The sequence below is a fragment of the Cucurbita moschata genome, unplaced genomic scaffold (genome assembly GCF_002738365.1).
Source record: "Cucurbita moschata cultivar Rifu unplaced genomic scaffold, Cmos_1.0 Cmo_Scf00016, whole genome shotgun sequence".
Lineage (NCBI taxonomy): Eukaryota > Viridiplantae > Streptophyta > Magnoliopsida > Cucurbitales > Cucurbitaceae > Cucurbita > Cucurbita moschata.
This window is the reverse complement of record NW_019268532.1, coordinates 1,199,207-1,216,534: the sequence shown is the minus strand read 5'-3', so window position 1 is coordinate 1,216,534 and position 17,328 is coordinate 1,199,207. Positions and strand designations below refer to the sequence as shown.

At 37.8% G+C, this 17,328-nt stretch overlaps 2 protein-coding genes and 1 long non-coding RNA gene across 8 annotated transcripts; all 3 read right to left on the bottom strand.

The window, feature by feature from the left end:
• Window positions 1-923: 923 nt before the first annotated feature.
• Window positions 924-5,845, bottom strand: LOC111454523 (probable inactive poly [ADP-ribose] polymerase SRO3). 5 transcript variants are annotated; one of them, XR_002712439.1, is made up of 8 exons: window positions 4,734-5,845; window positions 4,401-4,642; window positions 4,204-4,322; window positions 3,955-4,057; window positions 1,909-2,256; window positions 1,559-1,804; window positions 1,359-1,468; window positions 924-1,160 (listed from the first exon to the last, which is right to left on the bottom strand). XR_002712439.1 is itself a non-coding variant. In XM_023096022.1 (5 exons), the coding sequence occupies exons 1-4, from the start codon at window positions 5,828-5,830 to the stop codon at window positions 3,956-3,958; spliced, it is 1,560 nt and encodes a 519-aa protein (XP_022951790.1). In that variant the 5' UTR covers window positions 5,831-5,845; the 3' UTR covers window positions 1,846-2,256; window position 3,955. The 5 variants fall into 5 exon arrangements, 1 of the variants encoding a protein (XP_022951790.1); XR_002712437.1 differs by lacking the exon at window positions 1,559-1,804 and having other exon boundaries at window positions 2,167-2,256; XR_002712438.1 differs by lacking the exon at window positions 1,559-1,804 and having other exon boundaries at window positions 927-1,468; window positions 2,167-2,256.
• On the bottom strand, window positions 2,263-17,212 carry LOC111454531. Its single transcript, XR_002712443.1, has 3 exons — window positions 17,200-17,212; window positions 8,659-8,664; window positions 2,263-2,499 (listed from the first exon to the last, which is right to left on the bottom strand). It is a non-coding gene; the product is annotated as an uncharacterized LOC111454531 (long non-coding RNA).
• Window positions 11,554-14,787, bottom strand: LOC111454521 (receptor protein-tyrosine kinase CEPR1-like). Of its 2 annotated transcripts, none has more exons than XM_023096016.1 (2): window positions 12,244-14,787; window positions 11,554-12,169 (listed from the first exon to the last, which is right to left on the bottom strand). In XM_023096016.1, the coding sequence occupies exons 1-2, from the start codon at window positions 14,684-14,686 to the stop codon at window positions 11,820-11,822; spliced, it is 2,793 nt and encodes a 930-aa protein (XP_022951784.1). In that variant the 5' UTR covers window positions 14,687-14,787; the 3' UTR covers window positions 11,554-11,819. The 2 variants fall into 2 exon arrangements, with proteins under 2 accessions (XP_022951784.1, XP_022951785.1); XM_023096017.1 differs by having other exon boundaries at window positions 11,554-12,160.
• Window positions 17,213-17,328: the final 116 nt, after the last annotated feature.

Below are 17,328 nucleotides of genomic sequence, written 5' to 3'. Positions count from 1 at the left end.
TTAGAAGAAAAATGAAAGAGAGATCAAAGTGATTGATCCCAAATGGGCTCTACTGTTACCATTACTGCTACTCATTCCCTCCACTATCATCCTTTTTCTTTCCACTCGGATGCTTTTATAGAGTGTTTCTATGTAAGTTCAGGTAGTTGTATCTTCACAGACGTGTCTATTTCATCAAACCTCTCTTCACGATAGTATCCAGATCGTTACATTTTTCGTGTTGATCAGAACTTACTTGATAAGGAATTTCGCTACCTTAAGACCGTTATAGTTACAGTTGCTGTTTACCTGATCTCTAGCTCTCTTATATGCTCAGCAACTTCCTTGACCTTTCGGCATAGCCATCAACGACTTCACTCTTAAGGGTGAATTCCTACTTTTTCGACTCTAAACGACCACGTGCCTATTTAGAGCTTTTCATAGGCGATGTACAACATTTGTCAATGACGATGTTGACATGCGTTGTATAAGGCTTTGTAACTATCAGCTTTACCAAAACTTCACATCCCTTGCCTCTTGGGTTAGTTTTTGCATACTCATTATAGATTACTTAAATCATTGATTACACTCTAAGTATAGATTACTTAGATCATTCATCAATTGACTAAACTCTAAGTATAGATTACTTAAATTATTCATCTTAAAATTTATTCCGACAGATGATGTATTTCGTAAAAATTATAGCCTTAAGTATGTTGAACATCTTGAACATGTTCAAGTGATTAAGAGATTAGAAAATGTTTTAGACGTATAAAGCTTAACTATGACTTATATGCTAACTTAAACATCGCTCAACTAATCAAGGCATGAACCTTTGACCAATAAATCAAAGGTTTGAATCTCTCACACAATATATATACACAATACGTGCTCGTGATCTTTGCAAACAAACCTCGATTGTAACCGAGCACTAGAACAAATCCTGCTCTAAAGTAAAGTCGTTATCAAGCCACTCTTCTTTCCAATAGGTTCATATTCTTGAATAATTTTGCGTAAGAATGTGGAAAGGAGAAAAGCGGAGAAGATTGGAAAACAAATACATCAAGAACATCTGGAATCTTGGAACACTTCTTATGTCCTCTGTTAGAACCAAATGCTTCAATGGAGAGAATTCAAATCTCTGGCCCCTTGAAATTCAGAAGAGCCAACTTTCGGGTCTCCTAAAAAATCGGTGAGGATGAGCCTCGATACCCGAATTACATATAAGAAATATATAATAAGAACATCCTATACTCTTCGACGTAACTTTTTTACGTCGAAGATTCGATTGTGATGTAAAAGAAAGAGGCTAAATTATAAATAATATCTTAGAATTTTATCGTTTGTTTTAAAAACGTGTTACACGAACAAGAACGTACCTTCGTTCTCCAATCCGTGATGAACGCTTGCTGGGGAATCTACACATGTTTCGAGCCAGCACCAATGGCACCTTGGAGTCCCCCCACTCCCAGAGAGCATCAGCTTGAGACTGCATGAGTTGAAATGGGAGTCATTTTCATTGGCACATCAATAATGAAATACTGTATTAGAGTGAAGTTGGGGAAAGAGATCACATCACATGAACATTTATCATCCAGAGAGATTAAAGATCTTTGACTTGATAAATAACAAACATCTTCAATATGTAATAAGAATATTCACTCCCTAAATTCTTCGGTCACTAGACTCGTGCTCGACTCTTGATCAATAAAATGGTCAACTCTGTGAGAAACATCTGTAATCCTGGCACCTAGTAACAAGGTAAGATAAGTAACACAAAACCTCCTTCGCAACGTGTTGCAGCATGAATTCTCTGTATCCAATGCTAAAAGGCAAAGAAATACATAAAAGTTTGAAGATACATCATCAGACAAGATCTTTATTTTTATTAGAACTCAGTTTGATGAATGGGGGATGGTTTTCACGCACATAAGATCAGATTCGCAAGAAATTTCACAACAAGATTCAGGAATCCAAGAGCTCTACCCTCACAAAGCAAGAATTTTTCTTCATCTTGCCCTTGACAAAAAGTTCCTTATACACAATCAACTTCATCAGCTACCTTACCAGGTAATAAACACAAAGTATCACAATAAAAAAATACAAATCATACAGGGTCAGCACTAGCAAAGAGATAATGAAATCATGGATGGTGCCAAAATTATATAGAACTGAACATTAACCCACCTCTGAATGCAAATATTTTCTGCTAAAGATCTGTCATCCAGATAACTGGCCCGGACACCAGTCTCAACAATCTGTCGCCATCTTTCCAGCCTGCAAAAAACTGGTCGTTAATAACAATAATTATGAGCACCAACATTAAAAGTAATTTAATAGATTAAATAGCATGTGCTGATCAACTCGTTCTTGGTATCAGTTATTTCACTGTCCAGCGCATAAACCAGTATCTATGAGATCAACAAAAAAAAAAAAAAAGGGTAAAGAAATGCCCCTAAAGGACTCTAAGCAGAAATGAACCATCATTTCCAAATCCTCACATTTTTCGTTAGCCTACATCTCGACTTCAAACCATGATGACCCGACAGTTTTCCCGATGTTAGTATTGTGTGTGCATGTGCAGATGTCTGTATTTGTATATGAAACGGGAGCTTTTATAAGGAGAAAAAAAAAAAAAAAAAAAAAGTCCTCCTGCGACCTGAAAAAACGTAGCCATGAAAATATCTAGGGAAGGAGCTTTATAAAGATTGACTTCTTCTACTGTAGTAGTACTGAATGTAAAACTAATTGAAAACATGACATTATCATAAGAACAAACTTTTGTTAAGAGACTTACAGAAGTTGGAAAAATTAGCTCTACAAGAACAAGGGAGGAACATGGTATTAGAAAAAGGGAATTTCTAAGAATGAGAGAACAGCAATGCAATAAGATAATAAATTCAACCTTTGGAGTCTTTCCTGATTGATTAACCGTGGGATTCAATATCAAAACATCTTTCATATCTCTTGAGGAAAAGCAATACTTACCAATAATTTCCTGCTGGAGAACCTCAGTATCACATTCACAGAATTTTGAATAAGATGCTCACATAAATTTCAAAATACATTAGTTTTTTTCTCCTGTTATTAATATCTAAATACAAACTAGGAAACTAGTATGCATATCAGTTTCATGCTTTTGTGTATTTCACTGTTCGATCGATCAACGATGTGGTCTCCACAATAATACTTCTCATACATTAACTCATAAAAACAAATTAATTGCAAATAACATGTTGGAATCTCATGCAACCTAAGAGGTGATTATTAAATAGAACAAGGAATTCTTCTAGGTAAAAGTGTAATATACAGACGAAAGAACAACTCATGGAAAAGGTTAATTGAACTGCTAGATAATTCAAAAGACGTGAAACATTACTAAAAATCATGAGGGGACTGGGGATCCCTTCTTATGGTGTTTATAAAATGGTATTCAATAAGCATAACAGAACTCTCTTCTAACTTCAAATACTTATAGTTCCTCCCGGAAAATATTCTAATCCTGCTCAGAGTGAAAAGAACATCAAAGAGCCTAAATATTTGTTGCATAGAAGTGGGAAATTTCAATCTAAATTATGTACTATGTTACTCGAGTTCAAACAAATTTCAGATGAATGCAAACATGGGTGGGTTAGAGCATGGGCACAATCCTTATTTTTGCCTCGAATTTTTACGCTAAACTGTGGAACTTCCTCAAAAAATAAAATAAAAAAAGGTCAAAATCAAACACGATCTTGTAGAAGAATATATTGACATATAGAAGATTGGCAATCAAGAGCTAAGATGAACTCTATGGAAATCTCTGCACATAAGATGTGTTTGAGGAAAAATTACAAATGTTTCTTATCTTTCTATTGTATATTGAGCTTTCTTTCCTAAAACTACTGGTATCATAACATCTGACAACTTGTTCAATCAAACGACAAAGCATAAGTATTGAAATTTGAAATGCTTCCAAATAAAACTTGGAAGAACCTCATTGACATTCTCGAATTTCACGAATTAAGGATAGAAGCATGTCATCTCCAGCAATTGATCGCAGCCTTTTAACAAGAACATCTTTTCCCAATTTTCCTGCCTGTAATGATCAAATGCGTGTTGCTAAATTAGCATCATATTATCTTCAATTACTTAGTCCTATTTCACATTCTTCTCTTACCCTTTCATTTTTTCTTTTAGTGAATAGGAGTGCATCTTTTTAAAAGTTACACAACAAAGACTCACCTTAAATGTCTGAAACAATGTCGCAACCTCTTGAACTTTAGAGGTAGGCAGCGAATTCTTCATCTTCGAAAGTAATTTCACGAGGGAATACTTCGTATCTGTCGATTCCCCCAACTTACCTGGAAAAAAGAATCATCAACGAAACTAAAAAAGCGAAGAGGATAAAGCAAATAAACCCAATCAATAAGAATATTTACCTGGCAAACGATAATTTGATCTGAAACTCACTATGTACTCTGGTAAAATGTGTCTGTTCATATTACTACACCAGACAATATACCGTTTAGGACATGTTGGATCATCCACACCAGTGTCAAACTCTGTACTCGACGGATGGGATTGCTGAGATCCTGCTTCAACCTTTTCAACATTACCCAATATTACTCGACATAAAACCATATGTTTTATACCATCCTCATCGACCTCTGATAGCGTAGAACTGGGAATCACAGTTAATTGTGCATTTGAATATGGTGAGAACACATAATCATAAACTAGAAGTAGCTAGACGAAAATGAAAGCCAAATTACCATAAATGAGGCAAGCCCAATGGAGATAAGTAAACTCCAATTCCATGAGTATCGGCGGCAGGCACCTGAAGAGGCTCCCCAAATCCATGAGCCAAAATTCCCGCCAAACTTGTTGCAGAAGCTCCATACCATGCATAAACCATATTGGACACACCACGGGCAGCCGTTGTAATCTCATTCTGCTTTTGAAACACATCGAGGCGAGCTTTTTCCAATGGCCCCGTGCGGGTGCACTGATGAATTGAGGTGATTGCAGAACTGGGATCAACCTTTTTCATTGAAGGGAGAAAGAAATTGCTTACTAACGTGTACGCACTATCTCCTTCACTCAGCGCCTTCGCCTTCGGCCATACATGAGCTTCTGAATCATTCGCAACAACACGCGGTATTTTCAATGGCTTCACTTCCACATGTTCATTGCTGGAATTCACTTCATTTTCTTCCTCCTCCATCTCCATCGCTTCCCTCTTTCGTTTCCCGGACTTCCGATCAATCTTAATCTCAATTTCAATTTTCGGATTCGACAAACTCCGAGTATTTCCCTCACTCTCATCGCCGATAAAGACTTTGGGGAAAAAACACTTCCCATTTTCATCGATCCAAGCAACCGATCTCTGTCTACCAGTTTCCAAATCAATCTGTAACATCCTATACATATCAAACAGATACGTCGATCCATCGATTTCCAGTTCAATCGCCGGATTCCGGTCGGAGAAACCCGCTCGCAATATTCCAATCACTCGATTATCGAAATCAACCCACAACCTATCCTGATAGAACATGAAACGAGAAGGCAAACCACTGGCCTTGAAATTGGAGTAGTTTTGAATCAAAGACTGCGAAGAATCGGATAAGTGATGACAAGAGGAGGAATCGATAGGGTTTCTCGAACAAGGCTTCGGAGGAGCCCGAACCGCAACCGATTCCACCATCTTCTTCCTGAATTGCTTATGCATCAGAAGCTTAGAGGAGGCCATGGATTCTACCAGTCTCTGGGATCGAAAGCCGGCACTGAAATTTCGCTTCGAAAGAACCAGCAGAATCGAGGCGATGAAACTTAGCGTGCTGCCATATGTATCCGTTTCCCAGTCACCCATCGAAATCAAAATTACACGTATAGCCTTACGAATTCGCAAAGTCAAAGTCGGTTATCGTCTTTGAAACTTCAATAAGAGAGAAGGGTATTTGAGTAATTTAACAAATCGGCGATTTCCAAGTGCCTTGTGACGCGGAACGCCGATTCAACGAAGCTTCCTGCTGAATTCGAGTTACTTGGAAATTAAGTTAGCGACTTTTAATATTATTATTTATTTATTTATTTTTCTCCGAAAATCCACGTCATTCTGGGCTTCGCATGTCTTCATATTGGGCCCACATTATTATTACTCATTATTGTTTTTATAAATAATTTTTAAAGGTTAAAATAGTAACAAAAAATTATTATCACTAGTGACAGCGTGGATGTCGAAAAATATATATATATATATATTTTTTTTACTTGAAAATATGGGAGCCTTGCTGGCTTCTTTCGTTGCCGTGGCTTCCACGTGGGCACCAACTGTATTTTAATTTATCCAATAGTGGATAACGACAAGAAGAGGAAGTGAGCTGGAAACTTTGTGTTGGTCAAATTTGGTCGGCGGTTGAGTTTATTTATTATTATTATTATTTATGACAAGCCATTTAGGTTTGGCTCACATTGTTCGATCTATCTCGTGTCTGGTACTGCACAGTTCTAATCTGCAAGAACTCCAAATCATTCTCTTCATCAGAAATGATCCTCTTGCCCCGAAATGACCTAACCCAATAACAAAATTCCAATTCATCAGGCCTTTCGATACAATCAAATAGAAAGCCTTGACAAATGTGAGCACTGTTTAGTATTGTTGGGAGAAGATCATGGATTTATAACTAAGGAATACTATCTTCATTAGACAAAGTCACGAGGGCTTAAGCTCAAAGTGGACAATATCATATCATTGCGGAGCGTCGTGATTCCTAACACGAGCACTTCGATACACGATTACACCAAATAAATAAATAAAAAGTCTAAAGTCCATCAAGGACAAAGGCCCAACTATGACTCTAACTTGGGCTCACAACTATAGGCCCAATAAGTTCATGCATAGGCCCAATTGAGAACATTTTCAAAGGTGAATTATTAAAATTAACAAAATTAAATTTAAAAAAAAAATATCGAATATGTTTAAGAATGAAATATCGAACCATCAACTTATTAAATGGACGGACAAGCAGCGTACTAGAATTAATGGACGTGTCGTGGATATTTATATTAAATAAAGCTATATAAAAATATAATATAAAGTTTGAGGACAATAAATTTTTATAATAAAAAAAAATAAAAGTACATTTGAATGTCCCTTGAGAATATGGAAAAATATCCCCACAAAGCATTTTGAAATTAAAAAAATTTAAAATATGTTTAATTAATATTAATAATATTTTATATTTGTAATGCATTCCAAGTATAATATCACCAAATACCATTATATGAATCTAGAAATTGGCTCTCTTATTAGTTGCTTGATTTTTCCTTAATGGAATACATAATTATTGTCCCTTCATATTTATATTTATATTTGCTTGTGTCACTACACACTTATTTTTTTTTTCTTATTGTTATTTTATTATTTTATTATTTTCAATTTTATTTTTTAAATTAGGTTAATGGGTTTTTGCTTTTTTTTGAAAGAGATGTCGGGGTGAAATTTGATATCTTTGAAGAATCTCGGGTGGAGCTGTGAGATCTCGTATTGGATAGAGAGGAGAATGAAACATTCCTTATAAGGGTGTGGAAGCTTCTCCTTGGGAGACGTGTTTTAAAACCATGAGACTGACGACGATACGTAATGGGTCAAAACAGACAATGTTTGTTAGTTGTGGGTTAGGGCTGTTACAAACAGTATCAGAGCTAAACATTGGGCTGTAAGATCTCACATCGGTTGGAGAGGGAAACAAAACATTCCTCATAAGGGTGTGGAAGCTTCTCCTTAGGAGACGTGTTTTAAAACTGTGAGACTGATGACGATATGTAATGAGTCAAAACAGACAATATTTGCTAGTTGTGGGTTAGGGCTAGACACCGGGCGGTTTGCCAACGAGAACAATGACCTCCAAGGTGGTGGATTGTAAGATCTTACGTCGGTTGGAGAGGGAAACGAGACATCCCTCATAAGGGTGTGGAAACTTCTCCTTAGGAGACGTGTTTTAAAACTGTGAGATTGATGACGATATGTAATGGGTCAAAATAGACAATGTTTGCTAGTTGTGGGTTAGGGCTGTTACAAATAGTATCAGAGCTAAACACTGGATTGTAAGATCTCACATTGGTTGGAGAGGGAAACAAAACATTCCTCATAAGGGTGTGGAAACTTCTCCTTAAGAGATGTGTTTTAAAACCGTGAGATTGACGACGATATGTAATGGGTCAAAACAGACAATGTTTGCTAGTTGTGGGTTAGGGCTGTTACAAATGGTATCAGAGTTAGACACCGGGCGATGTGCCAGTGAAAACAATGACCCCCAAGGTGGTGGATTGTAAGATCCCATATCGGTAGGAGAAGGAAACGAGACATTCCTCATAAGGGTGTGGAAACTTCAACTTAGGAGACGTGTTTTAAAACTGTGAGACTGACGACGATACGTAATGGGTCAAAACAGACAATATTTACTAGTTGTGAGTTAGGCTGTTACAAATGTATCAGAGCTAGACACTAGACGGTATGCCAATGAGAACAATGACTCCCAAGGTGATGGATTGTAAGATCCCACATCGGTTGGAGAGAAAAACGAAACATTCCTCACAAGGGTGTGAAAACCTCTCTCTAACAAATGCGTTTTTAAAATTGTGAAGCTGACGACAATACGTAATAGGCAAAAGCGAACAATATCTATTAGTAGTGACCTTAAGCTGTTATAGGAACTTTCTTTCGAGGCTCAGGAACTACAGTCAACCACTTTCACTGTAATCCTCAGCTCGTTCTTGATAGATCTGATTGTAAAATGATTCGAACCTTTACACGTCGATACAAAAAAACAGATGCCTTACCATTTAGGTATATGAGGAATAAAGTTTAGTTAGGTCAAAATTATTCTTACGAAAAGTCAGTATTCAACTTGGTAAGATCGACAGATATAAAATTCAATATTTCTATTAAGATAATGCTTTTAAAATTGAAATAATTAAAGATTTGGAACCTTAGAGATTTTTTTTTTCCACTTTAAAATTATTTAAAATAATAATAATAATAATAATAATAAAACTATTCCTTTTGGTCAAAGTTTTAATGGATTCTCCACATTGGCAATTGCAACAGATGCCTCCATGAATCTCATTCTTCCAACAAACCCATAAAGGCATAATCTTTATTATTATTTTATTTATTTTATTTTTTAAAAAAATATTTATTAATTATTTATTTTTAAAAAATGTTGAAAATATGATAACGGTTGTCTTTTAAATTTTGTTTGTTTCTTATTTTATAAGCGTCTTGCTTTTTTGTTATTCCATTTACACGTTGGGATAGATTTAGTAAATAATTTGTCACTTAATAATTTTATTTCAACAAACAAAATTAGTCACGAGCATTATTATAAAGTCGTTCGTCTTTGGATTCTCGTTAAATCGAATCTTTAATTTTAAAATCAAGAGGTTGACGGTAATACGTAACGGGCTAAAACGTACAATATCAGTTAATAGTGGGCTTGAGTTGTTACAAATGGTATTAGAGTCAGTCAACGGATGGTGTACCAGCGAAGACGCTGACCCTCAAAGGGAGTGGATTGTGAGATCCCACATCAATTAGAGAGGGGTACGAGTCATTTCTTATATGAATGTGAAAATCTCTTTCTAGTAGACGCGTTTTAAAACTATGAAGCTCATGACAATACATAACATGGTAAAACGGTAAATATCTGCTAGCAGTGAGCTTGAGCTGTTCAAATGGTATCAGAGTCAATCACCGAATGGTGTGCCTACGAGGATGCTGGCCTCAAGGAGGGTGGATTGTGAGATCCCACGTTAGTTGGAGAGGGGAACAAATCATTTCTTACATGAATGTGAAAACTTCTTTCTAGTAGACGTGTTTTAAAACTATGAGGCTCACGATAATACATAACAGGGTAAAACGGTAAATATCTACTAGTAGTGAGCTTGAGCTGTTACACATGATATCAGAGTCAATCACCGAATGCGAGGATGCTGGTCTCAAGGGGGGTGGATTGTGAGATTCCACATCGATTAGAGACGAGGAGAACGAACCATTTCTTATAAGGGTGTGGAAATCTCTCTCTAGTAGACGTATTTTAAAACCGTGATGTTAACGAGGATACGTAATAGACGGAACGGATAACATCCGCTAGGGTTTTACTTTGGTCAATAATTGAAGGAATTTGAGGCCTTATGTTTGGGCTTATAAATGATTAAATAAAAGTATTTTATAATGATTATATAATAAGATGCTTTTCTTATGCTTCCAATTTTTAAGCTTTAGTGATGTAATTTTGTCATCATATTATTAATAATTTATAATATGGTTAATAGATATAATATATGGTAATTTTTGGGCACAATAATGGGTCAATTATTTGAATATTTTTTGAATTAGATTGAGGGGTCCCACTTTAAAGCAAAAAGGGTCGGGCGGGCTAATCACCATCTTCCACTAAAGACACTCGAGATCTTATCTTTCAATTCTCGGACCCCTTTATGGAAGGGAATTTTTTTTGACAATTTTGACAAAAGGGGTATTGAATAATTGTTTATTATGGGTCCATTTGGGTGACTTTGTGGTTCGGTTCGTGTTAAATCATTCAATTTCGTGTCTTGTTTTGTTGGACGGGGTATCGAGAAAGTTTAAGTTGTTTTAACTTTTGCAATTTTAAATCACCCATTGATTGATTGATGTATTTTTTTAAAGTTAACTGTTGTACCTAATGGTCTTGATAACAAACAGTAGACGTTGTTTGTTTTAGCCCCTTACGTATTGCCCTTAGCCTTACGATTTTAAAACGTGTCTACTATGGAGAGGTTTCCACACCCTTATAAGAAATGCTTCGTTCCCATCTCCATCCAATGTTGGAGTGCAGCGTCCTGGCTAGCACACCACTCAGTGTCTGGCTCTAATACAACTATAACAGCCCGAGGCCACTGTTAGTAGATATTGTCTGTTTTAGCCCATTACGTATCGCTCTCAACCTCATGACTTTAAAACGTGTCTACTAGGGAGGGGTTTCCACACCCTTACAAGAATTGCTTCGTTCCCATCTCCATTCGATGTTGGAGTGCAGCGTCCTCGCTAGCACACCACTCAGTGTCTGGCTCTAATACAACTGTAACAGCGCGAGACCACCGCTAGTAGATATTGTCTGCTTTAGCCCATTACGTATCGCCCTCAACCTCACGATTTTAAAACGTATTTACTAGGGAGATCTCACATTCCACATCCCCTTTTAGGGGCTAGAGTCCTCGTTGGCACACCGCTCTGTGCCTGACTATGATATCAACTATAACAGCTCGAGCCCACCACTAGCAAATATTATCCGCTTTAACCCATTACACATCGTCTTCAGCCTCATAGTTTTAAAACACGTCTATTAAGGAAAAGTCTTTACATCCTTATAAGGAAGTGAAAAAAAGACGCAATATTTTTTCGTATTTTTACCACCATATTGCCACTTACAGATATGTTTATCTATCTTCACAAAAATCCCGTCTTTTTCATTGTAATTTGAGAAAAAGTTTCCAACTTTAACTCGTCTACACTATGAAAGAGAAAAAAAAACCGAACAAAGATCGAGATAAAAACAAAATCATAGCTTATGTCTTTCATCTATTAGGCATTACAAACCAAAACAAGTAGAGGGCAACAACTTAGTCATCTTTGACTCTCCCTTCCTACCCATAGTGTTGGAGAAAGCACTTAATCTTTATCATATAATATAATTCATTCATACATATAATATCAATTCACGAAGAAAAAAAAAAAAAAAAAAAAAAAAAGTCACCCCTTGGACTTTGGATTCAAAAGGGGCACTTTATTTGAGTGACATCATACGTATAATCTCCTACTTTTTTGACATCTTCGAAGCTTGATCAAATTTGCAAGGATCCACCTCTTGCAGAAGCTCAACCACCTCTCCCATGGCGGGTCGAAGCTCTGGATTGTTCTTAGTACAGCGAATTGCGATGCCCAATGCTTTAATTATCTCATTTATGAACAACCCTTTTAATCTTTTGTCGAGAATCTCAAGAATTTGTTCGTTTGTGTCGATTTTGTTCGAAATCCAGTGTGCAATGTTCTTGTTATCTCCATATTCGGCTTCAATCGGGTTCTTCCCGGTAATCAGCTCCATTAAAACCACCCCAAAACTGTACACGTCGCATTTGGTTGTTGCTGTTGATGAATCTGCATAATCTGTAATTTATAATGTTCAATGGAAATTGATAATGGGGTTTGGAATTTGTAATGGAATTGATGAAGAAACTTACCGGGAGCTAAGTAGCCGGAGGTTTTTCCGGCGATTATAGAGCCGGTTGAGTCTTTGCCTCGTTGTAGGATTTTGGCTATGCCGAAATCTGCGATTCTGGGTTGGTAATTTGCGTCGAGCAGAATGTTTGTGGTTTTGATGTCTCTGTGGATTACCGGCGGCGAGAAGTTGTGGTGGAGATAAGCGAGGCCTTGGGCGATTTCCACCGCGATGCGGTGGCGCGTGGGCCAATCGAGATGAATCCACCCTTTATGAAGCGCGTCCCAGAGGTTTCCGTTGGGTATATATTCGTAAACCATAAGGCTGCAATTTAGAGCCGCAAAGTAGTTGTAGAGTTTGGCGATGTTCTTGTGCCGTACGGTTTTTAGGGTTTCGATTTCTGTTTTCAATTCCTTGTCGACGAGATGTTTCGCTCTCCGATTCCATAGCCTCTTTACGGCGACGATTTCTCCTTTTCCGATCTCGATTTTGTAGACGGTTCCGGATCCACCGTGACCGACGATGTTCTTTTCCGCCATGGCTTCTAGAATCGAGTTTTGGTCGAAGAATCGCGAAGTTAGGGTTTCTTTGTTCTCGATGTCTGAGGTCTTTCTGGTTGTGATTCGGCGTTTTATGAACAGGACGGCGGCGGTGATGAAGATGAGCAATGGAATTCCGATTGTCCAGATGAAATTCAGACGTTTTGCGAAGGGAAAACGCGAGCAAATTCGGAATTTCTGTTCCGTTGAAATGAAATACGCCGGTGGAATGCATAGATTTGGATTGCCGGAAAATCTATCCGCCAATCCTTGTTTGATGAAAGGCAGAGGAATTTGACCGGAAAGTTGATTGTTCGAAAGATTCAAAGAATTTGGGGACAATTTACTCAAACTTTCTGGGATTTCGCCGGAAAAACGATTGTTTGAGAGATCAAGAACACTGAGGGATTTCAACGAAGTGAATGAACTAGGGATCGATGAATCCAGCTGATTTCCTTGTAACATCACCAGATTAAGCTTCTTCAGATTGCCGATCTCGAACGGCACCGGACCGGAGAGAAGATTATTGCTGAGATCAAGCTTCACCAGATTGGTTGCTCCTGAAATCTCCGGCGGGATAACTCCAGAAATCCTGTTTCTTTGCAAGAACAACTCTGATAAGTTTCTTGCCTGTGAGATAGAACTTGAAATGGAACCAGTGAGATGATTATGAGCAACATCAATGATTGAAACATGGGGGAGAGCCAAAAGTTCTTGAGGAATTTCTCCTACCAACTGATTGAAACTAACCCGAAACCTCAAAATCGACTCGCATTCGGCGAAACTTGCTGGGATTTCTCCAGAAAGGCTGTTTTGCAGGACAAGAAAGTATAGCAATTCCCCCCCTCTGCATATATCCAATGGCAATGGCCCCGACAGGCGATTTTCCGACAAGTCGACGACGACCATTGGTGAGTACTTCCCCAACTTTTGTGGAATCTGTCCTGTAAGAAAGTTGTCATAAAGTGATAGCATAGTTAGTGTTGTTGAGTTAGCTAGTACACTTGGGATCTCTCCTGTTAGACTATTGTTGTAAATCTGTAGAACTTTAAGCTTTGGGAGTTTGCAAATGGATTCTGGTAGCTCTCCTGTTAAAAGGTTCACTGACATGTCGACGTCGACGAGCTCCGTTAGATTTCCGAATTCCTCTGGTATGTTTCCTGTGAGTTCATTGTAATAGAGTTCAAGCTGTTGCAAGTTCTTCAGTAAGGAGATTTCTTTTGGGATCTCTCCCTTGAGAAAGTTCCCACTGAGTTCGAGATCGACAAGAGACGTCATGTTCCCAATCGATCTCGGGATTTCCCCGTCTAACATACACGTTGTCAACACCATGGATTTCAGCTTCTTCAATCTGGAGATCTTCTCAGGCAACTTCCATAAGTTGAGATTATAATTCTCATTGAAATTCAGCACCTCAAGATTCACAAGGTCGAAAACCGACATGGGAAAGTCGCCAGTGAAGGAATTGTACGATAAGTCGAGCAGACGTAGTTGTTTCATTTGCGACAAATCCGGGATTGTTCCATTGAGATTCATGGAGCTCATGTCAAGCTCTTCAAGGAGTGAACAATTAGTGATTCCTGGAGGAAAACGTCCCTGGAAACCAGTATGGGCGAGACGAAGAACTCGTAGCTCTGGGAGGTAAGAGCATAGATCTTCGGGGAAGCCACCAGAGAGAGGCTGGCCAGAGATATCGATCCGAACGACGCTACCTCGGTCATTGCAGTCGATTCCGGTGAAGTTGCAGAAGGATTTACCTTTGGAAAGATCCCAATCAGTGAGGAGCTTTCCCGAGGCAGTGTTTTGCATGAGAAGGAAGAACTGGGACTGATTGGGAGCAGTAGAAGTAGCAGTAAAAGCTTGAGAAGAAGCAGAGATGGAGGAAGTGAGGAACAAAAGCAGGAAGAAAGCTGAGTGAAAAGCCATAACTGTGACAGAAGGTGGAGCTCCAGCTGAGAAATTGAGAGGTGAAGGAAGCAAGAACAAAATGGGAGGAATATAAATGGGGATCAAAACAGTGCAGCAGCATATCAGTACAGTAACAAAGCCAGCCTTGAAGAAGGTGACAAGAAAAGGTTCTTGTAGCAAGTGTGAGGTAGGGAAAAAAGACACTTTATGTTCCTGCTCCACTACACGCTTCTAATACTCCAACCCTACCGTATCACTCTCCGCCTCACGATTTTAAAACATGTTTTTTAGGGAGAGGTTTCTACACCCTTACAAGGAATGCTTTCTTACCATCCACCTCTCTTCGAGCCCAACGTCCTCTAAAACATGTCTTTTAGGGAGAGGTTTCTACGCCCTTATAAGAAATGCTTTCTTACAATCCACCCCTTTTGGGGCCCAACTGTCCAGTGTCTGGCTCTGATGATACTATTTGTAACAGCCTAAGCCATCTCTAGTAGATATTGTTCACTTTGTCCTGTTACGTACGCCTCATAGTTTTAAAATGCGTCTACTAGGGAGAGATTTTCATACCCTTATAAAGAATGCTTCGTTCCATTCTCCAACCAATATGAAACCTCACAATCCACCTATTGGGGTTTAGTGTCCTTACTAGTATACCGTCTTGTGTCTAGCTCTAATACCATTTGTAACAATCGAAGTCCACTACTAACAAATATTGTCCGTTTTGGCTCCTTACGTATCACGGTTTGCCTCGAAAACAAAAGTTAGAAAAGTAATAAGCGTCGTTAATGGCCTAATTAATCACTTTGATTAAGATTAAGGTCATCCTTTGCCCTCTCCACTACCCTATATTGGACCTTCAACTCACCACTCAAAATCATGTCTTCCATTTACATTTTCACTCCAAATCTATTCAAATCTTTTATATCAATAAGGTGTTTCTAACATGTTTAACCTTTGTCTATTTGTAAGAGTCTAAGCTCGCTGCTAGTAGATATTGTCCTCTTTGGACTTTCCCTTAAGGTTTAAAAACGTGTCTTATAGGGAGAGGTTTCCAGAATGCTTCATTCTCCTCCCCAACCGACGTGGGATCTCACAATCCACCTCCCTTCGAAGCCTAGTGTGTCCTCGCAGACACTCGTTCCCTTCTCCAATCGATGTGGGATCTCACACTATTAGACATAAGACAAACTATTCAATCAACCGTTTAAAGACTTACTAGAATGTTTAAACATTCAGATACATATCCAAACAAACACTAGATCTTGAGTAATGTTGCCAAGCACACAATTAGTGTAAAGTTTGAGTGCATATGACAACACGAGAAAGACCCATATGCTCCGCCATACGAACTTGAAGTCCTTATAATTAAACGTAAGATAACATCGTGATTTTTTTCTCAGACCGATAGAGTCCGAGTCGTAATAAATAATAAATTAAGTATATGATTTATGCTAAGCATATGGACAAATATTTTTTTTCAAACATTGGAAAAATGTTCAAAAGTTTTCTAAAGTGCTTTTGGATTAAATATAGAGATGTTGATAGAGCAAGTATTTGGTCTTATTTTAAGTTTCCTTTTATTCTCTACTTTTTAGAAAATATATATATAGTCTATCAAACTTTTGACAAGAAATCTTATACCAATCACTCACAAATCATTGGTTCTTTATAATTAAATTGCAACTTGAGCTAATTTAATAGGTCGGTGGAGTATCTTTTTAAATAAAGACATCCATATATCGGTTACGAGCGATATCAGGCTTAAGGCAAGTTGAATCATTGGGTCGGATTAACTTTCTACAACAATACTGGGTTCATAGAGAGGGCTTGCAATGGTCTTTGAGAAGATCATAAGATGCTGATAGGAGGGGGTCTCGAGAGCTTATGGGTATGTGGATATAGTTGAACAAAGCGAGTATTTAGATGTAGGTGGAGTATCAAAGGTTGAAAAATGTTAAGACCATAAATAAAAAATGCACGAAAGAAGAACCAAAAGAATCATACAAGGGTTCTCAAAGGAACCATACGTAAAAAATGGTTTACTAACACTGGTCGTCTAATGGGAAAACACGGTTCGACCTCTTCTCGAGAAATGTGAATAGGAACAACTGCAAGAGTTTTCAGTAGTGATAATTGCCCCGAACATAAGGATCACCACAAACGTAAAGCTAACATTTGAATGTGACTTGTTTTTTCTTATGAGATTGGGCTAGAGAATCAAAAGAGATAGCTCATGACCCAAATGGTTGCAAACCCAAATGGAAACCGACTCTTCTTTACACAAAAACGAATAAAAAACAGAGACATAGAAAAGAGTTGGTTGCTTCGTTTGAAGAGCTTGAAACAGAGTGGTTGCCTATCACTAGTAGATATTGTCTGTTTTGACCCATTACGTATCGCTTTCAGCCTCATTGTATTAAAACGCGACTACTATGGAGAGGGTCTAGCCCTACTAAAACGCGTCTACTATAGAGAGAGTTTATTTAAAAATGTGAATCGTTATGATATCCAAGTAAATTAAGGAGTACATAAATGAACCAAGATCATATTTGAACGAGAGCGATTATGAAAATAGGAACTCTGGGTTGACATGGCTTGTATTTGAAGCAACTTAAAACTTTTTTTTTTTTTTTTTTTTTTTTTTTTTTTTTTTTTTT

Excerpts from the sequence above, each read along its gene's own strand:
- LOC111454523 (XM_023096022.1), bottom strand. The coding sequence starts at position 5,830 with ATGGGTGACTGGGAAACGGATACATATGGCAGCACGCTAAGTTTCATC. Across the intron at positions 4,323-4,400 it reads ATCAAATTATCGTTTGCCAG|GTAAGTTGGGGGAATCGACA; the intron begins GTAAATATTCTT and ends TCTTTTTTCCAG. Across the intron at positions 4,058-4,203 it reads CATTGTTTCAGACATTTAAG|GCAGGAAAATTGGGAAAAGA; the intron begins GTGAGTCTTTGT and ends TGATCATTACAG.
- LOC111454521 (XM_023096016.1), bottom strand. The coding sequence starts at position 14,686 with ATGGCTTTTCACTCAGCTTTCTTCCTGCTTTTGTTCCTCACTTCCTCC. Across the intron at positions 12,170-12,243 it reads CTCCGGCTACTTAGCTCCCG|ATTATGCAGATTCATCAACA; the intron begins GTAAGTTTCTTC and ends TATAAATTACAG.